Genomic DNA, 24,611 nt, shown 5'->3' on the forward strand with positions numbered 1-24,611 from the left:
TAAAAACGTAAATAATTAATAAGATAGTTTTTCTAATTAAATGTTAGTCCCACTCACTTGCAGATCTCCACTTCATCCGGTTTGTGAGCAATCAACAGATTAATGCCAGCAATTGCCTTCTCGAGATCCTTGGCCGCTATCTTAACGCCCTGCGCCGCCTTCACCTCCTTGTGCTCCACATACGCATTCTTCACCCGCAACTCCTTCATGGGCTGCGGCATCAACAGAGATCGAATTTGGGTAACAATCGGGCCATCTGTACCAGCCACGACCATGGTCTGGCCCTCCCGCAGCTTGCCGTTGATCAGGATGGTGTCGATGGTGGTGCCCAGGCCGGGCAGAGCCTTAACCTCCAGAACTGTGGCCTGCAGCTCGTCGGAGTACATCAGGCGTTTGGTGAGAATGTTCTGACAGAAGTCGGTGATCATGAACAGGAGATTGCCCATGCCCTCGCCGGTGATAGCGCTGGTGGGCACCAGGGAGATGTATGTCTTGGGGTCCGTGTTCTCGTAGAAGAGGGCTGCGTTCAAGCCCTGCTCGGCAAACTGCAGGATGACCTCCTTTGTGCGCCGCTGGAACTCCATCTGGGTGTTGCTCGCCTGCTCCTTGATCACATCCCGAACGTCACGTCTGCCCAGGACCTTCCAATCGTACAAACGATCGATCTTGTTGAGGGCCACAATGAAGGGGCATCTCTTCTTCTTGAGCAGCTGGATGGACTCGAGAGTCTGGGGCTCCAGGCCGTGCATAATGTCCACCACCAGGATGGCAATGTCGCAAAGGGAGGATCCTCGGTTACGCAGGTTGCTGAAGGACTCGTGACCAGGTGTATCGATGATCAGGAGACCGGGCAGACGATGCTCGAAGCCAACGGCGGCCTTCACGTACCGCACCTGCTCCTTGATAGCGTCGATGGGGACATTGGTGGCACCGATCTGCTGTGTAATTCCACCCGCCTCCGAGTCCTGGACGTTGGTGCGTCGCAGCTTGTCCAGAATCTTGGTCTTGCCCGTATCGACGTGACCCAGGACACACACCACACCAGCTCTAAGATCGTCCGTGGTGCGCTTCTTTTCCGCATCAGACTGTCGCTTGAGGATTCGGGCTTCGGCTCGCAGTCTCCGGGATTCTGGATCGTTGGCCTGGGCCGTGTCTTTCTCGTCAGATTCATCGCTATCGTCGTCCGAGTCATCGGAATCATCATCATCTTCACTGTCGTCCTCATCCGTATCTTCGTCCTCGTCCTCGGCAGCCTCGGCCTTGCCGTTGTTGGTGGTGGTTTGCGAGGACTCCTCCTCTGGCTCGGGCTCTGCCTCGCTGTCTGTGGCATCCCAGCTGTCCTTCACAGCCTCCTCTTTTTCCTTCTTGGCTGCGGCTGCTGCAGCGGCGGCGGCAGCTGCCTTCTCCTCCGCTGCCTTGGCCTCCTCCGCCTCGGCGGCTTCGTCCTTGGGACCCCTCTTCTTGTTGGGACGGATTCGGGTTCCTTAAAGATAAAAATAATTAATGAAAGCACTTTGAATGGGTTAAGTTTCTAATGTACCTGGACGAGGGGCGCGCCTTTCGTTGGGATCGGGAATCTCCAGACCTTGTGCTTTGAGGGATTCCAGTAGAGCCTGAGCCCTAGCCCTATCCTCCTTTTGTTTCTTGGTCAGGAGCTTTCCCTCCGCCTTCAAGCGTGCCTTCCGCTCTGCCTCGCGCTGCTTTTTTTTCTCCTTCCGCTCGGCCTCCAGACGCAGTGCCGTCAAGCGGGCCTCTTCGCGCTCCTCCGCCAAACGAATGCGCTCCTCCTCAGCCTTCATCAGGCGCTCCTCCTCCTCCTTTCGCTTCTTCAGCTGCTCCTGCATAGCTGCTACCATGGCGGCGGACATGCCCTTCTTTTTGGAGTCCTTTTTTTCTTCGTCGGCCTCGGCCTTTTTGTCCTTTTTGCCCTTTTTCTTTTGATTCTTGCCAGTCTTTTCCTCCTCATCAGCAGCAGCTTCTGGCTGGATTTCTTCAGTGGGCTCTGGCTCGGGCTCCGGAGCTGGTGGTGGCTTCTCGGCCGCTTTAGGCTTGGGTTCCTGAGCAGCCTTTTGCTTGGCCAGCGCTGCCTCCTTCTTCTGGCGCTCCTTCTTCTCCTTTTTCTTCTGGGCAGCCGTCTTCATGGTGCTGCCGCCTTCGTCGTCGTCCGCGTTCTCCTCATCGCCAGCTCCATCCTCGCCAGCATCTTCGGCCGGCGCCTTGGCCTGGGCTTGCTTCTTGTTCTTTTTCTTCTTGGAGAACTCCTCGTCGGCCAGGTCATCGGGTGAGACAACGGCTGCAGCCGGCGCTTCGCCAGCGTACTCTGCCTGCAGCTCGGCCAGGACCTTGTCCAGATCCTCCTCCTCGTCGTCCTTGCCCTTCCGCTTGGCCTTCTTACCCTTCTTTTCGTTTTTCTTCTGGGGCTTGCTCACCACCTCCTCCTCTTCCGATTCGCTTTTCTGGGCCGGCTGCTCATCCTGATCATCGTCGTCCATCAGAAGCTCAAAGGCGGATTTCTTGGCAGCCTTGCCTTTGGGGGCCGGCGCCTCCGCCTCATCGGAATCGGCATCTTTGGACTGCTGCTTGCCCTTGCCCTTCACACTGAGCTTCTTGACAGCTTTCGTGATCGTCTGAACATCCTCACCAGCATTATCCTCGTCCTCCGAGAGATTCTGGGGCTTCTTCTTGCCCTTGGGTGGCTGGTTCTTCTTGTTGTTGAGGCTCACCTGATCGCTGTCCACGTCGGAGCTGAAATTGTATACTTTAGAAAGTTGCCAACCTGGCAGGTGAGGTGGTCTCACTGCTATTCAACTCACATTTCGTCCACTGAGGACCCGTCTTCGACCTTGGTCAGTATCTCTTTCTTGCCCTTTTTAGTTTTACCCATCTTCCCGGCCGCGACTGCAACGCGCTGCTTCTCCGCTGACCAAAAACGAAAAGCTGTGGGTTATTCACCGCTGAAAGTTTTCCGTACGCGACGCTCTGTCTGCAAATAATGAAAACGCTGGCGACGCTTGACACTTTTCCTCGCTTTCCCTCAGAGTATGGATTGGCTGCTCCGCGTGATGGGAACTGCTCGACTATCACTCGACGCTGAATAAACAGTCTGATGGCCAAATTATGGACAGTTTTAGTGGGATATTTGGAAAAACGCTAACACGGGAGGATGCAGTGCGGGGTGTTATTGCGGGTTTTCGATATCGATTGAGGTTATGTGCATCATATGTTGTTGTTTTGCGTCCAGAGTTGCCACGGCGCTGGCATGCTAGTGGGGTGAACCATTTATCGCAGTTGTTCTTCGGTGGTCATCTATGGGCACTAAATTTGTTTTTGTTTTGTTCGTCACATATGTCGCCTTAACTAACTGTGTCTCGTGTTGTTTTTACTAAATTATTTAAATGTTGTTCCGCTAAACATATTCCAGAAGTTTCGTAATTAGAGGAATTCGAGTTTGCAGATCAATTTTAAACATTTGATTTTAGTTATGCAAGGTTCATTTGCTACAGAAATAATAAAATTGCGAAGAAATTACATTAAAAGGTTTATCAAGGCCTGCTTGATTATGAAAATTTCAAACTTTGCAAGATGGTAACATAAATACTAAATTTAGTTTTATTATTCTTTTTAGCTGTTATCGATATTCAGTATTTTTTTCTACCATTCGATAGTTCACCCATCTCTATTGAAGTAAACTTAATACCGGCCATCTCTACAGCTGATTGTTTGTTTACATTTTGCGGTGATTTAAATGCGCTTGATAAGCTTATTTAAAATTTCTGAATAAAACATATAGCACAATTTTATACTGGAATATAACTGATTCTGTTGATTAAAAAGAAAAATCATAAAATATTACGGGCCTATAGGAAGCACCCAAGTCCAAGTCGTTAGTCACTTTCTAAATCGATTAAAATCATTTAAAATTTTTTTAAAACCAATCATAGCGCCAATTATAAAAATATTTTGGGATTCCCGATATCGAAAAGTATCGAAAAGTTCTGTTACTTCTTCGGCAGCCCTGCGACTCCTTCTAACTGTTCTTTTGCTTCTCGCCTTCGAGAAGTGCAGACCTTCCTCCAGCTTTTCCGAATCTTCTCGACCTTTTTTTTTGCATTTGCGGATTTTTCCTTTTTCAAGTTCTTTAGTTTAAAGTTTGTGAAACCTAAGCTACTATGTAAGTGTAATACTTTTAAGGAAAAACACTCTCCACAGAAATTAAATAAATGGATTTCAGCTAGAAGAAGGAGAAGCCGGCTAAGAGGCCATGTCCATCAAAGAAGAAGCGTCGACAAGTGGAATTTCGAATAGTACTGATTTAGAAGCCGGAACAGAGGTTTGCTTTCATTTTCCTACATATTATTGAGATCCTACATTTAATTAATATAATTTTAAGACTTGAAACTTGAAATTTAAGTGCATTTTTTGTGTGAAACGAAGAAGAAACATATGTGCATACATAACTGTAAAAATTGTCCACTCTTCGAACATGGAACGTGACTTGCAAATCTTTTTCAAACATGTTCATACTTCCTCATACATATTTTTTACATTTCTACATAATTATTTAAATTATTTCGTATTATAAACCATAAAATATCTTCAGACTTCGGACAGAGCAGAAGCTAATATAACTTTTCAGTTTCTATTATCAGATATATACATATATATTTAGGCATATTCTAATAAAAATTATTTCAGTCAAGAACAAGAGTTTTTCAAGATAATTATTCCAGTTTCAAGAACAGTTTCTTATAAAATAAGGTAATTATTATCCCTATTATTTCATAATAGTGGACTCTCGTGGCTCCCAGAGCTATATTATTTAAATTTAATATTATTTAAAAGTAAAATTATTAAAGTGTTTTTTTTTCGGCTCCCATTTTTTAATTCTGTGCCCTTAAAAATTAAAATTAAATTTAAACAAGAAAGGAATGTTAACTTTCCTTGGACTTCCTGTAGCTTATATATTATAAGATATACATATGTATATCGGAACAGATTAAAAGAGTCCTTATGAAAAATTCATAATATATACTTTATAGGGTCTGTGATGTCTCCTTCTCTGAGTTTCCCACTTTTACCCAAATTCATAATACTCTCTGCAAGGGTATATAAAAAAAAGTACCAAGTTTCTAATTTACAAAAAATATTCAAAGAATTTCCAATCTTTTACTTTATATATAAGCTATCATGTAGGATATAGTCGGATATAGATTTTTTTAAAACACGAATTAGTTGATCAAAAATGGATAAAAATTTCCAAAACCCCCAAAATTCCATCTCAAAAATAAACGAAACTTTGGCTTTTAAAGCCATTAAGATTGAAAGATTGTACCATTTCTGATAAACAAAATAAGGAGACTAAAATACTCCACGACTTCTTTGTATTTTGAAACCATGGCCCATTTCCACTCCCATTAAATCGTTTCAAATGTCACTTTTTGTAGGAGACCCTCGGGAAGAAGTCGGAAAGCGGAGCCGAGTCGGTAGAATCTCTGATTGGGAGCGAGAGCGGGGCTCGGGCCGAGACAGCGGAGAGCCACTTGAAGCGCCTCCAGAATCTGCGCAAGGAATTGGGCTACATAAGCGAAACGGACTGGATGTACGACAGTCTCGACAAGAAGCCACAGCAATAACTTCATCCGAAACTCAATCCAAACACAAAGAAATCCCTGACGAAGCAAAAAAACCAAATCAGAACGATGTTGTCATTCGTTCGCGGACTGTTCCTGGATATGGATCGCCAGCGAGACATAAACCGGGAGCGTTTGGAGGCCGAGAACAACTTCCTGGACCAGGAGATCATCCAGGAGGACATGAAGCGCAACGTCCAAGACGGCGAAGCGGTGCAGAGCGATACCAAGGACCAAGGTGGAAGCGATGATGAGGCGGAGGATGGCTTGGAGATCGACTTTTCCAATCTGAACATTAAGAATGACAAGTCGTGCTCCTCGCGGAAGGGAGTCATCACTCGCTTGAACATCGACGGAGGAGTCATAGATCACTCCTTGGACTTTACCACTAAGGCGGCGGATGGCATCTACCGGGAGCTGCATGTCGGCTCAACGGTGGAGTATCTGACCTACAGGAAGACCCCCAAAGAATCGGAGATCGTGGTGAAGCTAATCCGGATTATCGAGCATGTCTGGGAGGACGTAAATGACGAAAAGGTTGACGCAAACTATCCTTTTAATCCTGCCAATTATAATCTATAGTCTTTACTTTCAGATCAAGGAGTCAGTGGAGACGTTGAGGAACGAGAAGCCCACCTACTTCAACACCCAACTGCGCAATGTCATGGGCATCATTAACAAAAGACTTGAGGCGGCCATCGAGGTGGAGACTGAGTACGGCGACGAGACGATTGAGCTGGACAAGGTGGAGCTGACCTTTGTGCCCCGCCAGGGAGACCGCGTCTGCCTGGAGTGCAATGTCCAGCTGGACGACGACTATGTGGACAAGCAGGGCCAAATCCTGCAGGTGACCCGAGTGTTTCCGGCCCGCGTCGAACCCTCCCAGAAGTGCATTGTGGAGCGGGTCTTTAATGATTTCTCAGTGCTTGGAACCAATTTCTTTGTGCTGAAGGAGGACATCCCGAACGGCACGGAACTCCATTTGGGCGACATAGTCCTGGTCGATCTCATCGAATGCCAATATGTAAGTGTGGTATGGTACTGGGTTAAATAAACTTTTTAAAAGACCGTCGAGGACTTAATTCCGCAGGCGAAGTTCGTCAAGCGCGCCATCAAGCTGGCCATGCAGGAGAAGAACTTTGGTGCCCTCAAAGGACAAAAGATGTCCAGCGCGGAGGCTGTGAATGATGTTCAACCAGTTACCATCACCGGATCGGATCGGTACATAACCACGGAGTTGTGGGAGCGCCACCGCGTCACTCTGAAGCTGAAGAACAACATCAATCGGATGCTGCGCCTGGAGAGCGTCACTATCACCAACCCTGCTGAATCCCAGCTAAGTGTGGTTGAGCCGACGGAGCTCACGGAGATCGTGAATGGCGGACATATACCCATTGTTCTGGAGGTGCAGACCAAGTTCATGGGCGAAGCTATTGAGCGGTATACCCTCAACTTTGAGAGATTCAAGGTGACGCGCTGCTTCACCGTGATTGTGTGCGAGAACGAGGAGGAGGCACTCGCGGCAGAGAAGCGTCTCATAGCCGCCGATAGCCTGACTGCGCCGGGACGCACCGTGGGCCAGAGATCTCGGTTCTATGCCAACCAGGTGTGGTCGCACAAGCTGGAGGTGGTGCCGGGCGAGTGCATTGCCACCAAGCGCCGGTTCGTGGCAGTGCGATTGGGATACTTCGAGGTGAGTGGCTGCCCTGTTTGCCTGCTCCTTTGGTGGATAACCTAGTCTCTTCTGCATCCTTCTAGGTTCCTGAGAAGCTGCGCTTACTCTATCTGACCACCGAACGTCGCATGGAAATGTTCGAAGCCATTGAACAGCAGTATCCTTGCATCAACGAGCCCCTTACGATCGTCAACTACATCCAGCGCTTTAGCCTGTTCCTGCACCTCGAGGAGATCGAGTACTTCATTAGCTTCCGCAACTACGATCGAGATCGTGCCCATTTCCAACGGGATGGAGAGTTCTTGTCGCTGCAGATCGAGAACCTAGCCGAGCGTCGCCCTTCGCTGGTCGTGGGCGATGTGGTGCGAGCCGTTAATCCCTGGGTGGAAACTTGTTCTGGGGACAACAAGACCTTCGAGGGCATCATCCACAAGGTTCTCTTCAATCGGGTGCTGCTCAAGTTCAATGCCAGTTTCCAGGACAAGTACAACGGCGAAGACTACCGCTTGGAGTTCTATTTCTCGCGATTCGGTTTCCGTAAACAGCACTATGCCATATCTCGCATTGTTACCCAACTGGGCGAGCAGTTCCTCTTCCCGAAGAAGATCCAGAAACGCATCCACCCCCAACTGGAGGTGAGGATGGAGGGCCATGACATGTACCTCTTCGACTCGCACATTCCGTGGTACAACCACTCGCTCAACTACATCCAGAAGCGCGCCGTCTACCACATCTTACGTGGCGAGGCCATTGACGTTCCCTACGTGATCTTCGGGCCACCTGGCACTGGGAAAACGGTGACCCTGGTGGAGGCTATCCTGCAGCTGGTCAGGAATGTGCCGGGTGCACGACTGATGGTCGGAACTCCATCGAACAGCTCTGCTGATCTGCTGACCAAGAGGATCATTGAGAGCAATGCCTTGCCGCAGGGCGACTTTATCCGCCTGGTGTCCCAGAACCAGATCGAGAAGGACCTGATTCCCCCCGAGCTAATGAGCTACTGTGCCACCGTGGACATTGGTTCCATGGGCACCTGCAGCGATAATGTGAGTGGGTTTTCCAAGTGGAACTATGGCGTATTAATGGTCCTCCTTTTCTTTAGATGATGGTCACTGAATCGGGCTTGAAGCTGCGCTGCCAGATGAAGTTCATGGGCCGCCACAAGGTCACCATCTCGACTTGCACCACCTTGGGTAACTTCCTGCAGATGGGTTTCCCGGCTGCTCACTTTACGCACGTTCTCATCGACGAGGCTGGCCAGTGCACCGAGCCGGAGACCATGATTCCGAATGTGCTGCTCGTAAAGGGTCACTGCCAGACCGTTCTTGCCGGCGATCCCCACCAGCTGCAGGCCATCGTCATCAATCGGTATGCGGGCGACAGGGGATTCGCCAAGTCCTTCTTGGAGAGACTTCTCGAGTGCGGACCGTACAAGAAGGACATGCAACGTTACCCCAAGACGTCCGGCTACAATCCCATTGTCCTGACCAAACTGCTCTACAACTACAGAGCCCTGCCCTCCATCATGAACATCTACAGCAAGCTCTTCTACGACGATGAACTGGTTTCCATGGTCGACGAGGAGGACTCCCGCGAAGCCAGGCAGCTGGCCAAACTGTTGAAGGTCTTCGAGCCCAACGTGGACATGCCCAAGAGCCATGGCACCTTCTTTTACGGGATCACTGGGGAAAATATGCAGGAGAATGACTCTCCCTCGTGGTACAATCCCGGCGAGGCCAGGGAGGTCTTCCTGATGACCATTGCTCTTTACCGCTGCAATGTGACCCCGGATCAGATCGGGATTCTGACTCCTTACGTGAAGCAGGTGAAGACCATGAGGAACATGTTCATGGGCACAAATGTGGCTATGCCAAAGATTGGATCTGTGGAGGAGTTTCAGGGACAGGTGGGACTAGAGTACTAATTTCTTATTAAGAATATTATTAATTTTAATTTTATTTCTCTCTAGGAACGCGACATAATGCTGATTTCGACTGTGCGTTCTACGGAGTCCATTCTCCGGGCTGATTACCGTCTCTGCCTGGGATTCGTGCGCTGCAACAAGCGGATGAACGTGGCCATCTCTCGAGCTCGCTCTCTGATGATTATTTTCGGGAATCCCCATCTTTTGTCCGTCGACGACTGCTGGCGCCACCTGATCCTCTTCTGTGCCAACAACAACGCCTATTTTGGATGCGAACTGCCGGCCATGATCCATGACAATGATGACGATGAGGAAAGCAAGAAGGATACCTTTGGATGCGTTCCTTGAAACCATTTTTTATATTTAGTATTTTTTCATTTCTTCAAAAACGAATAACTTGTAACTCTGATTTCTTATAATTTTGCTTATTTTGTTCTCATATGAGTTGTGTACAGACGTTACCTGTAGTTTTTACTCATTTTCTTATAATCAATTCACGAAAAACGACAGAATTAACGTCTATTTTTTATTTTGGAAATAAAATTGACACATTCAGAAAAGAAAAATATATATTTTTATTTTGGAAGGTAAGGGTAGAGGAATAAATAAATATATGTATATTTAAAAGAAAAATGTGTAATTTTTTTTGGAGAATAATATATATTTTTTCCTTTTTATTTGGTTCGTACTGTACTTCCCCTGTTCTCCTCAAAGTTTTGCCGACAGTCTGGCAACGCTGCTCTCAAATCTAAAAGTTCCGTTATGCCGCCATTATTCCCATTTTATTTGTTTTCGCTTTTTCATTCGCAATGCCAGCGCCTTGATCTCCGGAATATTTGTTCGTTTCTGTTTTAAACACAATAATTTAATAATCATGGAGAACCGCTCCGCAGAGGATGGCGTCTTCGTGATCAGCGAAAAACGCGGACAAATCCAGCAGCAACCAGAAATGGAGGTAGGATGCATGTGCTCCTAATCGAAAAAGAGTTCTAATGGAAGGAGCTTTTTTTCAGAGACTCTTTAAACTGCACTGGCTGAGTGATTATGCCGAAGACATATTCCAAACCATGATGGAGCAGGAGCTACGTCGCCGTCCAATGTTCTTCCTTTCGACGCAACTGGATCAGCGCCAAAAAATGGTCTATATCATGCAAACGGCAACGCGTGCGCACAAGCTCAGTCGCTGCGCACTTCATTTAGGTGGGTAGTCTGCCAGTCTATTAATATAAAACTAAAATAAACCTATTCCTTAGGATTGTACTATATGGATCGCTTCCTCGACTACTACAGAATCCGCCCGGACAAGCTGCAACTGGTGGCGCTCACCTGTCTCCACATAGCCGCTCAGATCGAGAACGCCGATGCCTGTATTCCGCGCTACAGTGAGATGAACGAGCTGGTCAAGAATGCCTACACTGCCTTCGAGTACAAGGCCGTGGAGCGTAAGATCCTTTGCTTCATGGAGTTCGAACTGGTGCGTCCCACCACTGCCAGTTTCGTGGAGCTCTTCGCTTGCAGTTTCCTCACCCGCGATGACTTTGCGGCCTACGACGAAATGATGACTAACTACGACCGGGATTTGTCTGTCGCTTCGCCGTATCCGCGTTACCATAACTTTGAACAAATGCTTAGCTCCCTGGCCCAGTTGCTGCTCCGGCTGTCGGACTATACACTGAGCAGTAAATAGTATTTAGAACTTTAAGGAAAACTTCTAATAACGAACTTCATTCCAGTTACTTCATTTTGTAATGAACCGCCTTCGCTGCTGGCCGCCACCTGCATTGCAACAGTGCGACAAGTAAGCGGCCTGAAGCGCTGGACGCCCTACCTCAGGAAGCTGACCTCCTACAGCGAGGCCCAGGTGGAGCCCTACTCCGACATACTCAGTATGCATCACTACTACGAGACCAACAAGGTGGACCAAGTCGAAACTCCCAAGCCGCCGGAGGAACCTCCGGCTTGCGAACAATCTTCCGGGCAAAATAACCAGAACTGGTCTAGTCCTGATTCAGGATTCGAGGAGGCGATGGTGCCGCACTCTGAAATACTATTGCTAGAGGGAAGTCCCACCGGGGAGGTTAAGAACTACAACATCATAACCGTTCAGCTGCAGGATCCAGCCACGAACACCCTCCTTCCCACGAGCCCGCCCGACGAGCCACAGAAAACTCTTAAGCGCCGCCACAATCTCATTAATGTGGAGAGCCATTCTCGTCCTCCTAAGAAGCACAAGCTCGAAAGCAAACAAAAACAGATATTAGATTTATAAAAGTAACAGTTAGCGAGGGAACATTACTATTTGGAGAATACAAATAGCCTATAAGTTCAGCCTAGTTAAGATGCCCTCGATATGAGCGCCAGTTCAACTGCGTTGAACCCCCAGCCGTATAGAGTGAAAAGTTCAAAGCGTATATAGATCTTTATATAATGTGTATTTAATATATAATTGAAATTATCCTATCAACTTATCGGTTACCATAAGTCATAAACTCAACAACAAAGAAGCATTATTAACTAAAAAAAAAACAATAAGGACAAGTTTTTTAATTTTCTACAAAAAATAAATGGCTGGTTTTCAAATTCATCAGACGCACTTTTGAAGTCTTTCTCCGAGAAGTTTTCAATTTTAAATTGCTCATTAATAAGGATTAGCATAATTTGGAATGCAATTAAAATTAGAGCAATTATTTAAGCTGCTTATTAGCTATTTTTACATTTTTAATTATTACTAAAGTTAAAGCCCAAAAAAAAGTTAATGCAATCGAGTAAGGCTAAGTAGTTAACTTTGGACAGTTGGAAAAGAAATGTAACAAATTATTTGATTCCTAAAGTCATGCTTTTTTGATAAGAATTGTAAAATTAATAATCACTTTTGGATTTATCGTCCATATCTACCTTTCTGTTCCAACCATCTATGGTCCTTAAAATCAATCTTTAAACCGCTTACAATTTTATATATAGTTACAGTGTCTAGCCTAGCAAATGCGTAGGGAATCATCAAGTGTGTGTTTTGTGTTTCGGAAGGAATAGGGAATCTCACTTTTAAAAAACACGCAGTGGCTATCATTTAGTTATAAGGAGAAGGGACACGACATGATCAGTGGATTAATCGAATTTACAACATTTACAGGACAATGTCCAATGGGTGGGGGACATCTGTACAGTCACTCTCATCGCTGCATGTCGCGCCGCTTCAGCACGTCGAAGATCACATCGGATGCGTTCTGTTTGTTGCCTGGATCGTTGCCCGATTCGTCCTCCGAATCGGTTTGCTCCAGCAGCGGCACCGTCAGCGTGGAGTGAGACTTAACGTGCACACCCCCAGCACTACTGCCAGCACCACCGCTGCCATCGTTGAACTTGTATTCGCCCGAAGACTCCTCATTATCGTTGTCGAACTCCAGGGACTGCTGTTGCTTCTGAGAGTCCTGCATGGTGGAGTACTTGTGCAGCAGATGACACACGATTCCCGCCAGGCACACCACCAAACCAATGACGTTTATCAGGCTGAGCTGGTCCTTTTTGAAGGTCACGGCCAAGGCCAGCTGACAGATGTCCTTGAAGATGCCGGCTATCGAAAGGGTGAGGCTGGAGGTCTTGCAGAGCACCAGAAACTCGGCAAACTCCATGAGGAAGGCCAACAGAGCACCAAGGGTGATTCGCGCCCATGCCCAGGTTATCTCGGCCGAAGTATGATTGTGAAGGTCCTCGATCACTGTCACTAGTCTGGGTCCTGAAAGTATCATTCTTATTATTTGTTTTAAGAGATATTTCCAGACTACCCACCTTCGATGGCACACACCAGTGGCACTAGCGACGCTATCATCCACGGCTGCATGTAGTAGATCATATCGACGGGATTGTGGAGGCCCAGCTTGGACTTCTGCATTATGAACTGGGCGAAGCTCCAGCGCAGGCCGCTGCTCAGCGAGGCGAATAGAATGAAAAAGAAGCCCAGGGCGTTGAACTGGGTGGACTTGTAGGTGAACATCACCAGGCCAGTGCCAATCAGGCCCACAATCGACACCAGATACCAGCTCTGAAATTGAAATTCATTTAATATTGTTTTAAAAAGTGGGGATAAGATTAAAAGGGTTTTCCAAGCGGCTCTAGTATCTCCAAGTTGATAAACTTGTGTTGTAAATTAAACAAAAATAGTCTTATCTAAGAGTTAATTGAACTCCTTTGTTCATAATTTATCATTGTTTTATAACTAAATAGTAATCGGCAAATAAATGTATGAATGTTGGAGCTTATCTATTAAAAATAAGCCTTTTTTTATCACTTTAGATTACAACTAATAATTGCATATCTTGATTTGTTTTTCTAGTTTCCTTAAAAGGATTAAAAAACACATTAAATTCTATAATAAAAGTATAGCTATATGAAAACCAGACAAAAGTCATTAATTTTATCTAAAATGTTTTTATTTTTTTGCGTTTCAGGTGCATTTGTTTTGATGAGTTTGTAAGCAATACCTTCCCCGATAAGGAATATCTATATATACACTTCCCTGACCATATGTGCTAATTTATAAAGCTGCCACTCACCTTCTTCTCCAGCCCCAGAGCAATGGCAAACAGCAGGATGAAGACAATGGTCGAAGACTTCGTCATCGTGTAGAGGGAGATCGGCACCAGGGCCAGTCCCCAGTTGGAGAAGCCGATATCGATGGCACTGGCCACGCCGGTGGGTGCCATCTTCCTGAGGGCCACCCGCCAGTCCAGTTGGACACGAGATCGTCCCACTCTCAGCTTGTATATCCTTCGAATGATGGCTGCCAGTAGGAATTTCAGGATCAAATGGTACGACACAATGGCCAGCGGAAAGGGCATAGCCCGGTTGATGTCCGTCTGGTAGAAGGTCAACAGAATGGAGAGACAAAGGTACAGAAGGATTATGACGAGGGTGCCAATGGCCATCTGCATGAAGCGCGACTCGGCCATTTTTTCCTGTGCCAACGTGGCCGTGGTGGAGTCGCCGATGTTGCCGCCGGAACCGCCGTTCTTTCCCGTTTTGCCGCTACTGGTGACGTATTTAAAATTCGTCTGACGATGTCGACTGTCTTTCCCATTCTGCTGCACGATGTTGCGATTCTTCTGGCCCAGATCCAGCTCCAGTTCTATCTCCTCCTCCTCCTCGGCCTCGCTGGCGTTGCCCGTCGTCCCGGAAGAAATACGCTCGTATTTCGCGGCCACCATTATTTTATCGCGGCGGGTAGCCTGGTATCTGTATATCTGCAAATTGGTAAAAAGTAAATTGATATTGCTACGCAACGGCGACGGCAGAAAGCTTCTCTCACCTTTTCCTTCGTTCGTTATCTTTTGGAGTTGGCGTACTGCGTCCATATGTTTGGGAATTGTGCAGCTCGCCCCGCCGCCCGCTCGCTATCTGCTTGCGTTTTAGATGTTTTTCATACAATTATTGTGACTCGGTGGCGCCGCTGTTTCGTTTACTCATAGAAATTGGTTTTTTTTACGCTCCACATTTCGGCCGACTTCTGTTTTCTTGTTTTTCTGCCAACTGTTTATACACAGGTTATCGCCAGCTGGCTTCGAATATATCGATAATTTTATGGTGGTGTGACCATCTTGAAAGTTTGGCGACATTTTTAAATAAGCTTTTTCGGATTTAAGATGTTGATTTTGTCATATTTCCTCGCAAAACAATGTTCTGCTTATAAAACTATACTGTAATAATATTAAAATTGAATTTTCACTTTTCAGGACATGCACCAGTCTAAAGCTTAGTTTACTTTTTTGAGACTTTAAACTTTGTGTTATATGCTGACGGAGCTGAGATACATAATAGGCAGGATTTTAAATTACTATAAATACAGGTATAATTTACTATCTTAATTTTTTAAATTTAATATACAATAACCAACACAACTTGTTTAAATCTTGACCTTTATTTCATTTTCAACATATTGTTAACAGGTTCATTTTTGATAGTTTTTAAGATCTTCAATAATGTTTAAAACACTTCAAATGCCTCGAGTTAAACATGATTTTAAAATTAGTCAAAGTGCCTTCGGATAAATGCAATTTGTGTGTCAGTTGCTAGGATCTTGACTAAATTTCTTGAACAACTAAATAATTGATAGCTCTCATTAACTTCTAAGTTTCCATTGATTGATAATGACTTTAATCCTAGGACGTATTCAAATGCTGCAGCACTACGGGAGCTGTTTGGGAGTGAGAAAAATAAATAAATGCACTTTACATAATTGGATTTTCGTACCCAGTCTGATGGCAGCGCAGATTGTGCCGAACAGGATGAAGTTGAAGCGCACTTCGGCGGCCACTCGCTTTTGCTCCTCCGCTGGGTCAGGTTGGGATTGTTGCAGGCGGAACATCTTGTTTATTTATATGGAATTTTATGTATTTTTATATTTATTTACAAGAACCACGTTGTGCTGCGCTCAGAATTCTTACAATTATGGTATTTTTTATCAAAAATACAAATGGTCCAACTAAATTTTCTCTGTTAAGTAACATTCTGTTATTAAAATACCACAATGTTATTTAACAGTTTGGTAAATACTGTCAGATATAGGCGTTAAAGTAAGGTTAATTTAAATTAATTTTATTAAATGATAAAGAAATATTTATAGAAGAATTAATATTAGTAAATACTAATTTTTTGGACCAGCACCGGACCAGACAGCAACTAATGGTTTTGGTATATTTGGTGTTGCAAGACGCCGAAATTTCTGTTAGACTGGCATCACTCTTTCCTGTCGGCCAGGATAAAAAACCGTGAGTATCCTGCTCGTCAAAAAAGGATTTTTAGTTGATTTTAGCAGCAGGAACTCGGCGGCCAGCGTTGCGCGTCAAAAGCCGCGAATTATTCTCCCTAAGCTCGTACTATTAAAAGACAAGCAGAACAAACAAAAAAAAAATCAAAATATACAAAAAACAAATCCAAAATCCAAAATGCGGTGCGGTTGAATTAAATAAAAATAAAATAGATAACCCTTATTGGAAACGAATTAGTGCACAATAAGCTAGTGCCAGAAATTTTGATAGTGATTTTGATCAAATAAAAACCCATAAAAATGTCGACAATTGTGGAACAGGTGAGAGGAGTGGAGATTAAAGGACATGGCTTCCTTCTTCTTTTTAATTTCTGTGGCTTATATAAACGAAAGCAGCTTATCAGCCATTAGGCGAAATGTTACGGTATTTTGCTTACAAGACCGCCCGCCGACTGCGTAACATTCAGTGTCAGTGTCTGTCAGTTGCCCTCTCCGTTGGTGTGTGTGTCCGGTATGAGAGAGTGTGTGTGCGAGCCTGTCTGTGTGTAAGGGTGGTTCAATAAGGACTAAAGAAATTTTCCAAAAAAAGTTTGGATTTATTTTTAATATTTTAAGATATTAATTTTTGGGTTGAACTTGAAAGTTATTTAAGATTTTGTTTAAAACAATTAAATAATATTGTTTAAATTAAAATATTTTGATTTAAAAATCTATCAATTCTTTAAAGATTCTGATTTTTGAATTTTTTTCTTAAATCCCACCATTATAAGGTCCACCCTGACTGGCAGGATGGCAGGACTCCCTGCGTATGTCTGTGTTTGGTTGTTTTTGGCATTGCCTTGGTAACGGTAACTTCCTGACGCCCGCCGCTTTCCGATTTGACAGTAAAATTCGATTAATTTCTAATCGCCAGAAATCAGTGTGACAAGTGCAGACGACTCCCACACACACACACACACACGCATACAGCCCAAAAACAAATATAAATAGCTGCCATTTTGCAAACCAATTTCAATTCCCAATCCTTACACACACACACTAGAACCCCCTCGCGTATATGGCCCGAATACAAATACTGAGGCGCGATGTTGCATGCAAATTCGGTTTTCTGTCCGCCTCTGGGCCTCTGTGGGTGTGTGGGTGTGTGTGTGTGTCCTGGCATATTGGTATTGGGTGTCCCAGTGATTTGACATTTTGTTGCACAAAATCCTTCAACGTTCGGGGAGTGCCTTGGGCGCCCTTTTCAAGTGCAGTCACACTTCTCCCAATCGACTCGACTTGACGTCATAAATATGCACAATGTACAGTATTCCCTCCATCTAAAGGACACAAGCTTGATAGCTTTATAGACCGCTAGCTACGCTAAAAATAAACTTTGAAATTAAGGAGAAAAACCTCAAGATTTCCATGTTTCCCCGTTGAACTTTTCCAATTTAGCTTAATTCCTGTCCCAAATCTGTCTCACTCTCCCGACACTGTGTGGCTTTAATCAATTCCCCTCCAGCTGGGACACTGTAAAACTTAATATTATCCTGGTGGAATTTTCTTTCCTTCTTTTTCTTCCAGTCTTTATAGACTTTTCCTGATTTTCTTGTCAAGTCAAAGTCAGTGGGAAGTTGTGCAGCATACTTTTCAGGGCGCGCATGTAGCGCGAGTCATTACGTTTTATAGACTTTATAAGAAGTTTCGTTTATGCAGTTTGCTCAAAACTTTCCACATAGGCAGGTGGAAAAACCACCAACCAGTACGTAAATGCACATGTCTGTATGTATCTTTTGGAATTGTATGCCGGAAAGATAAACATATCTGTGAGGATTCTTCTTTTTATGGGAAGCCATTAAAGTTTCCTTTCCGAACTCTGACGGATGTTTGTCTGCAAATTGTAATGATTTTCTCGCAGAAGAAGCCATCTTAAGCTTAAGTCCTTAAATACCTTTAAAATCTTTTGCAAAATCTGTAATTTATATCCAGCTTCTTATCTTAGCTTACCTATGTTTCGTTCTATTTCGAAAGCAGAAGTTCAGAAGCTCTTCCTCTCAAGTTATAATAAAATACTTGAATCCTTGATGCTTTAATTTATGCGACCATAAAGGCCAACCGCCTATATACATAAATACATACAAGTAGCCACCCCATCAAGTGCAACACATAGGCTAACTATGCTCCACCCGCCCCTCATAGTTGTTACGTGAGAGGCTTTGTCCTCCCCTTTCGTCCTTTATTTTTTTATCTGTGTGTGTGTGGGTGTGCGCCATTTTGTCAGAGCATAAATTACAACTTCAGGTGTAGCTCGAGGGCAGAGGTGGAAAAAAAAAAATAGAGGGATACCGTCTGTTGCTGCTGTCAGTGTCGCCGGTTGTTGTTGCCGTTGTTTTTGCCAACATAATGTTAATGATGCTGCTGCTGCTGCCCCCCAGCCGGCAAACAGAAAACCGGGCTAAAATGAAGAGGCCTTGGTAAGAGGAGGGAGAAGTCCTGGCCTCTGAACTCTCGTTTCATGCTGCTTGCCAAAACAAAAGTCAGTGCGAAGAATGCTGTGACCTCCGTGTGTACAACGGCCTCTTCCCCATTCTAGTTTACAGGACCTGCATCCGTCGGCGGTCCTTGTTGTTGCCATCCTTTGTTGTACTATTTTTTTTTGTACTCTATAAAACAAGTGGGATTAGGAGGAAAATAAAAGCCTAAAGGTACATGATTTCCTGTCTATTATTTTCTTAAGGTATTATTATTTGAAATTCTCGAAATAGCTGAGGGGCTTAAAAAAGAAAATTGAAATTAAGGAGTACAAGGATATTAGGCGAGCATTAATATTAGTTAGCATTTAATTAAGTAGAAGATTTCTTGAAGTTTTCTATTAAAAATTTATGTATATTCTGTACATCCTTAATCCTTTAATCCTTATACCCTTATATCCATATACATATGCAAGCAGCTGAGTCATGATTTTTTCATCTGCGACTCCTCCATTTCCTTTTCATATTTGCTGTCCCATGCATATTATTTCAATTTGGTGGTCCTGCGAAAGGACCGTTTCCGTTCTGTTTTCCGTCGTGACTCACATGGCGTATGCGTAATGCAAGAGCAAGGCTGCACCGCTGCATCCCAGTAGCATCCCCAAGGATAATGCTGCTCGTTATGCTTATTTGCCTTACACACACACACATACACTATTGTATGTGGGAATGTTGGTAAAGGAAATTGCCCCCGAGGTCCTGACGTGCACACAAAGAAAAAGAGATGGCTATACAAGTGGATGAAAGAGAGGGGGAGCCTGCAGCCTGCAGGGTTCATGGCCCCGAAGTGACCGCCAATGGACTGCAAGTCGCAAAATTACTTGCCCTTTGTGCATCCTTGATATGTCCTGCTTCCTCTTTCTCTCCTCCGCCTGTCAAGGTCAAATCTAGATGTTTTGATTTAATTTATTATTGCATACATTTGAGGGCCCATAAAATACAAAAAAAAAAGGGGGCCACCACCTGCTTCGCCTTCTTGATATTTTCTTGTCTTCATTTTCTCTGCGGTATATCCTGGATATATGTATGTATATATCCTCTTGTTGCTTGCCACAGAAAGGCAATATTTTGCTTGTCTGCCTCTATTTATCTTCGCCTTTGTCTCTGTCTCTGCCTCTGTATTTTGATTGCTTTTCCACACTCCCACATTTTGAGGTGACTCAACGTCTTGTTCATTTCCTTCTGCGGAGGAGCAGAACTATATGATTGTTTTTGTCCAGAGGCGTCCATAAACAAGATGTTAAGGGGGGAGGATGAAAATTTTATCATTTCGAAGAATATTCCTCTAACACTATACAAGTTTCAAGATTAAAGTCTCTTTCTAAAAAGGATCTTTAATACCCTTGACAAAAAACTTGGCTTACTCCAATGCTTTAGGCCTTTTTTAATCTAGGAGTGAGCCAGGTCCTGTCTGTGTGTGTCCTGTCCAACTTAAATGGAAACTGGAAAAGTTCCAAGTCTATGACTTCATATGGCTCTCTCTCCCTGCCAGCCAGTCGATTTCCTTTCTTATTTCGATTTGTTTTTGGCCCCGATTGATTAGCATTTCTTTTTGGCCAATAGAGGGTGGGGATTAATTTGGCAACGGCTTTGTCTATGTGAGAAATCAATTATGTTCAAGTTGGCAACCAGAAGGTTGCTTTGTCTGCAAAAAAAAAGAAAGAAAAAGCAATTTAGACTTCTTTTGAAGCTTTAGCTCTGCATTTTCTTTTTTATTTTTACCTTAAATAGTTTTTAAAAATAATTATTACTTTAATTAAACCAATCTACTAAGGGAGAAGACAAAAATAAAATCAATATTTTCATAACTTCCTTGCAATTTCGAGTTCCAACATTTCCTCATTAATTTGTGATACTCTTGGCCCCTTTTTGGTTCGCCGTTTCTAATCAAGGATTTTGCTCCACTGTTGGCACCACCATTGCCACCACATTAACCGTTATCTCACGCTCCGACTTGGCTTTTCTCCCCCCTCTAGCCCTCAGCCCCCAGCACCCAGCCCCACCAATTTTCCGGCTTTTCTTCCTTGGATGTTCTCAGTTACTTCGATTGCGATTGCGTTTGCTGTCTGTTTTTGATAGCAACGAGTATTCTCATTTTCCCATCATTTTCCCCATACACACACATGTGTGTGCGTGGTTTTCCTTTCTCATTTTCGTGATTTTATTACTTTTACTTTTTACGATTTATTTGCCGAAATTGCTTATTTCCCTTTTAGCTTTCTGCAAAGCCAAACCAAAAAAAATAACAAGGAGCAGCTAAAGTGAAAAAAAAACGAATGGAAAAATGGCATTTTGGGGGCGGAGTTGATTGTTATTATTGTTGCTGCCACTGCCACTGCCACTGCCACTGCATTGCTTCTTTGTCTTATGCCTCCTTTTTTCACTCATCCTTTATTTGTTTGGTCTCTCAATTTCCTTCTCCATAATACTTCTCCTTCTCCCCATTCTATTCAATTCGTCATAACTGCTTCGGATTTGGATTTGGATTTGGAAAATTCAATCAACGTTTTGTTTTTAATCGATTCCTATTGTCCATTCACTATATTCTGATTTTTTTTTTGGCATTGTTCTTGGCTTAAGGTTTAAAGGTTAGTGATGGCAGAAATATAGTTTCAAAGCACCAGAAGGTTAAAGAGATATTCGAAGAAAATATTCTAGCCTACCCTTTTTCTTTCAATTCTTTTAATCTTTTTTAATATTTCTCTTATAATTCCTAATTTATTAATTTCTTTATTTTATAATTATATATTTATATATATTTTTCTCTCTTTTCTTATCAGTTTCATCCACAGTAGGTCCTTAAACTCCTTCCAAAAGGCATAATGCATAGTGCAACATAGTTGTCTTTTTTCATTAATCATACGCCACGTTGCACCCACATAAATACTCATAGTTCCTGACCTCTTCCTCTGCTGCGCTTTTCAACTGACATTGCACACGGATTTTCCAAGTCTCTGAGCACACACATAGAGACACACACCCATACATAGATAGACGAAAAGGACGAAAAGGAAACGGAAGGGAAGCAAAATAGCAGGAAGGAATAGAAAGACAAATAATTCCACACTATCTCACGTATTTGGCGAAACAATTTGCATAGCAAATATTTTAAATGCCAATTAAAATTATTAGAAAAGTTCGCATTTCTGTTTGCATATTTATTTCAAGTAAACAAAACTGTACAAACTATTATTAAGTCTATTTGAATAAGAACCAAAACTAACAATAAGTTTAATGTTTGCTTTCTAAACAAAAATTTGGCTAATATGATAAATCATATATATTTCAAAAGCAAATATTAAAAATTATAATTAGGAAAATAAAACACCAAATTTATTGCGTACTTTGTTAGTTAGAGCTAATTTAGTTAGAGACTTTAAAATTTAATTAAAAACTCAACCATTAATCGCATATATGTAGAAGAAATTTTTTATTGGCTTGAATATATTTTATGCTCACTCATATTTAAATTTCTAATTTCCAATTTGCTACAAACACGATTTCGCAAATTTGAATTTTACGTAAAAATTACCCCTCAATCAAATTTGCGTTCTCTGGCCAGAGAAGTGTGGCTCTTTAAACATTTAAAATTTGCGTAATTGACTAGAAATTGGTATTAGTCATGGACATACGTGGCCTGGCAAGGACCTGCCTCTCCCAGTCCCTCCTTCTGGTATACAATTTGCCAAATTGCATGGAATACGTTTCAACGTTGATACTACTAACAAAAAAAAAAAAAAAAAATTAAAAAAAATAAAATAAAGCAGAGAAACACGACGGTTTCGCCTAAAAATTGCTATCTAAATTGCAAATTTTGCGGCCGGCGTAATTGAAAAACATAAACCGCCTGGCTCTACCCACCCACTCCCATTTTCCTCCCTACTGTTCCGGTGGTGGAATAACCCCCCTGGATGGTACCTCCATCCGACTACCGTTTCGCCATTTTTAGTTATGCAGCATGGGCAGCAAATTAAATGAAAATCGAGCTAAAAATAGAAGAGAGAATGTGTCGCAGCCACAAAGTAGATATCCTTTGCCGCCATCGAAGGCACAGAGAAAAAATACCCAGCTTAACTATAACGAGATTGACTTTTTATTTAAATAAACAATAAAAGAAGAAATTAGCATATTATTAAAACAGATTATAACACAATTTAATTCAATTTTGATTGAATAAACTGTAAAGCAGCGTTTTAAAACTTTTGTATAATTTATTGAATTTATGATGAATTTCTTGTCCTGTAATATTTTTATCCCCCCAACTACAGTTGCCCTTCTGCACTTCTGCCATCTTTCGGCGCTACAATTACAAAAGCGTTGGGGCAAAATGCCTCAATTTACGGCAAAATGGCCGTCATCGATTTCCGCTTTCCGTGTTATTCGATATATTTCCCTATATGAAGGGTTTGAGGGATGGATGGATGGATGGATGGAGTGGATTGGGGGTTGGGTGGTATTTCAAATGTGCGTGCTTTGGATGAAATGATTTCGCCATTTGGTTTACTCTTTCACTTCGACCCAATTCCCGCTCCTGTTGGCTTTTCATTTTTATGTATTTGACATTTTACGTTATGCGTTCAAAATGTCATCAAAATATGCATAAATTTTCGCTGTATTGGTTGCTGAATTGGTGTATGTGTTACTTACAGCTCAATATTTGCGAGCATTAAACTGTGGACATGTGTGTTCGCATTAACGTTATGGGTCGTCAGGCACAAAGTGTACAACTGCCTACAATGACATGTTTTGGAGGAATGTATACACAATTCACATTTGGGGCCCCTTCTGTGGGGTATAAGATAATGAACAGTGGCCATAAACTCAATAATTAACTCAAAACTTTTACTTAAAAATAATTCACATAAGACTTCAACCTTAAAGCAACTGCAGAACAATTCTACAAATAAGAAATCGAACCCCACGAGATGGTTTGCCACTGCAACCATTATCCTAATTACACAAACACACTCACACCCACACTTGAGCCAGGGTTCTTGGGCCCTATTCCTTATTCTCGCATCGAGGAAGTCATAGAGAACTTTCAGTTGACTGAAAAATATGACGACAAGTTGACGCAACTCGGCGAACTGTCAGCCAAGTTGAGGCATTTTTCCAGCTGAGGGATTTCGTTTCGTCCGATGGCAGAATGCTGCTCCTCGCCTTCTCGTATTTCTTTAGCTGTCAGTTGGCGAATACATCGCTTCCGCCGCTTAAATACACTTAAAGAAAACTATATATACTTTAAAGTGTTCATTTAAGTAAAGTTTCTATTTAAAATCCAACAGCTACTGTAATATTTTAAATGGAAAGCAACTCTAAGGAGAAGTAACGGATATCATACAGTCTGAAAACTCAACTATTGCTATGGAATCTATGTAAAGAAGACAGATTTTTCTCTCAGTGCCTCACTCACATATCTAAAAAGACAGGGGACCGAGTGTGTTGAAGGCAACGAGATGCCGAGACCCAGTCTGAGGCACGTCACGTATGTTTTTGTGCCCAAGCATTCGCATAAACACTCCTGGTCGGGGATCTCGAGCTGCTCCTTTTCGCTCCCTGTGCTCCTTGTGCGAATCGGATGGCTCCTCCTTAGTTGCTTCCTCGCTTTCGCGTTCCTTACATCCAGGACATTGGCATTGACAGGCTCGCGTCGCTTTGCGTTAAATGTCAGCCCTGCTTTTTCGCTGGGGTCACACCAATTGACCTTCCATTCATCACTATTCGTTTGTTTTTTCTTTATTATTTTTTTATTTGTCCCACCGCCACCGACAGGATTGTTTGCTGAAGCACTCTAGGGTGACTATCCCGCGGGGTCCTTCCTGTCCAATGCTGGCCATTAATGTTTACCGCATTTGTTTATCGATTTAAGAAAAAAGTCTCGAGTTTCCGGTTACAAAAATAGCTCACCGAGTCGAGAGGTGGCTGGGTGGGCGGTTTAAGGCCCCATTGGTCTGTAATTATCCTTTCAAATGAGGCTGAATGCGAAAGGTTCAAATAAAAAGAAGCAATTAAAGAATAAAGATACCGAAAAAAGAACTAATAACATATTAGTTCAAAGCAATTTGTTTTCTTTATTCTATTCACGGTCAATCAGTTCGTTGTGGTGGTG

The 24,611-nt window shown here is 43.3% G+C and overlaps 7 protein-coding genes across 8 annotated transcripts in view; 4 read left to right on the forward strand and 3 right to left on the reverse strand.

The window, feature by feature from the left end:
- Window positions 1–3,528, reverse strand: part of LOC6493140 (eukaryotic translation initiation factor 5B) — a 31,102-nt gene extending 27,574 nt beyond the window's left edge. Inside the window, exons 1-3 of the mRNA XM_001957096.4 lie at window positions 2,814–3,528; window positions 1,541–2,745; window positions 58–1,483 (exon numbers count right to left, since the gene is read on the reverse strand). Coding sequence (XP_001957132.1) covers window positions 58–1,483; window positions 1,541–2,745; window positions 2,814–2,884 — 2,702 coding nt within the window. The 5' untranslated portion in view covers window positions 2,885–3,528. The remainder of the gene's footprint in view (window positions 1–57; window positions 1,484–1,540; window positions 2,746–2,813) is intronic.
- A 703-nt stretch (window positions 3,529–4,231) lies between these two features.
- On the forward strand, window positions 4,232–5,633 carry LOC123257141. The gene is made up of 2 exons (XM_044714947.1): window positions 4,232–4,330; window positions 5,445–5,633. Exons 1-2 carry the CDS (start codon window positions 4,262–4,264, stop codon window positions 5,631–5,633), a joined length of 258 nt encoding a protein of 85 aa, XP_044570882.1. The 5' UTR covers window positions 4,232–4,261.
- A 63-nt stretch (window positions 5,634–5,696) lies between these two features.
- Window positions 5,697–9,707, forward strand: LOC6506844 (probable RNA helicase armi). Its single transcript, XM_032454732.2, has 6 exons — window positions 5,697–6,167; window positions 6,226–6,654; window positions 6,721–7,323; window positions 7,389–8,351; window positions 8,408–9,211; window positions 9,275–9,707. The coding sequence occupies exons 1-6, from the start codon at window positions 5,700–5,702 to the stop codon at window positions 9,575–9,577; spliced, it is 3,570 nt and encodes a 1,189-aa protein (XP_032310623.1). The 5' UTR covers window positions 5,697–5,699; the 3' UTR covers window positions 9,578–9,707.
- A 241-nt stretch (window positions 9,708–9,948) lies between these two features.
- LOC6506845 (cyclin-J) lies at window positions 9,949–11,818 on the forward strand. The gene is made up of 4 exons (XM_001957094.4): window positions 9,949–10,184; window positions 10,243–10,429; window positions 10,483–10,908; window positions 10,963–11,818. The coding sequence occupies exons 1-4, from the start codon at window positions 10,104–10,106 to the stop codon at window positions 11,496–11,498; spliced, it is 1,230 nt and encodes a 409-aa protein (XP_001957130.1). The 5' UTR covers window positions 9,949–10,103; the 3' UTR covers window positions 11,499–11,818.
- LOC6493139 (solute carrier family 35 member C2) lies at window positions 11,643–14,804 on the reverse strand. The gene is made up of 4 exons (XM_001957093.4): window positions 14,532–14,804; window positions 13,780–14,466; window positions 13,016–13,268; window positions 11,643–12,962 (listed from the first exon to the last, which is right to left on the reverse strand). The coding sequence occupies exons 2-4, from the start codon at window positions 14,428–14,430 to the stop codon at window positions 12,400–12,402; spliced, it is 1,467 nt and encodes a 488-aa protein (XP_001957129.1). The 5' UTR covers window positions 14,431–14,466; window positions 14,532–14,804; the 3' UTR covers window positions 11,643–12,399.
- Window positions 14,805–15,121: 317 nt separating this feature from the next.
- On the reverse strand, window positions 15,122–15,694 carry LOC6493138. Its single transcript, XM_001957092.4, has 2 exons — window positions 15,473–15,694; window positions 15,122–15,416 (listed from the first exon to the last, which is right to left on the reverse strand). Exons 1-2 carry the CDS (start codon window positions 15,585–15,587, stop codon window positions 15,382–15,384), a joined length of 150 nt encoding a protein of 49 aa, XP_001957128.1. The 5' UTR covers window positions 15,588–15,694; the 3' UTR covers window positions 15,122–15,381.
- Window positions 15,695–15,981: 287 nt separating this feature from the next.
- Window positions 15,982–24,611, forward strand: part of LOC6506846 (ras guanine nucleotide exchange factor Y) — a 37,769-nt gene continuing 29,139 nt past the window's right edge. For both annotated transcript variants that reach the window (XM_014909433.3, XM_014909436.3), the window contains exon 1: window positions 15,982–16,310. In XM_014909433.3, coding sequence (XP_014764919.1) covers window positions 16,290–16,310 — 21 coding nt within the window. In that variant the 5' untranslated portion in view covers window positions 15,982–16,289. The remainder of the gene's footprint in view (window positions 16,311–24,611) is intronic.

The sequence above is a fragment of the Drosophila ananassae genome, chromosome 2R (assembly GCF_017639315.1).
Source record: "Drosophila ananassae strain 14024-0371.13 chromosome 2R, ASM1763931v2, whole genome shotgun sequence".
NCBI lineage: Eukaryota > Metazoa > Arthropoda > Insecta > Diptera > Drosophilidae > Drosophila > Drosophila ananassae.

Coding starts and splice junctions, on each gene's coding strand:
- LOC123257141 (XM_044714947.1), top strand. CDS start 4,262: ATGTCCATCAAAGAAGAAGCGTCGACAAGTGGAATTTCGAATAGTACT. Junction 4,331..5,444: donor ATTTAGAAGCCGGAACAGAG/GTTTGCTTTCAT, acceptor CACTTTTTGTAG/GAGACCCTCGGGAAGAAGTC.
- LOC6506844 (XM_032454732.2), top strand. CDS start 5,700: ATGTTGTCATTCGTTCGCGGACTGTTCCTGGATATGGATCGCCAGCGA. Junction 6,168..6,225: donor AGGACGTAAATGACGAAAAG/GTTGACGCAAAC, acceptor CTTTACTTTCAG/ATCAAGGAGTCAGTGGAGAC. Junction 7,324..7,388: donor TGCGATTGGGATACTTCGAG/GTGAGTGGCTGC, acceptor GCATCCTTCTAG/GTTCCTGAGAAGCTGCGCTT.
- LOC6506845 (XM_001957094.4), top strand. CDS start 10,104: ATGGAGAACCGCTCCGCAGAGGATGGCGTCTTCGTGATCAGCGAAAAA. Junction 10,185..10,242: donor AGCAGCAACCAGAAATGGAG/GTAGGATGCATG, acceptor GCTTTTTTTCAG/AGACTCTTTAAACTGCACTG. Junction 10,909..10,962: donor GTCGGACTATACACTGAGCA/GTAAATAGTATT, acceptor ACTTCATTCCAG/TTACTTCATTTTGTAATGAA.
- LOC6493139 (XM_001957093.4), bottom strand. CDS start 14,430: ATGGTGGCCGCGAAATACGAGCGTATTTCTTCCGGGACGACGGGCAAC. Junction 13,269..13,779: donor CTCTGGGGCTGGAGAAGAAG/GTGAGTGGCAGC, acceptor TTTCAATTTCAG/AGCTGGTATCTGGTGTCGAT. Junction 12,963..13,015: donor ACTGGTGTGTGCCATCGAAG/GTGGGTAGTCTG, acceptor TGATACTTTCAG/GACCCAGACTAGTGACAGTG.
- LOC6493138 (XM_001957092.4), bottom strand. CDS start 15,587: ATGTTCCGCCTGCAACAATCCCAACCTGACCCAGCGGAGGAGCAAAAG. Junction 15,417..15,472: donor CTGCGCTGCCATCAGACTGG/GTACGAAAATCC, acceptor ACTCCCAAACAG/CTCCCGTAGTGCTGCAGCAT.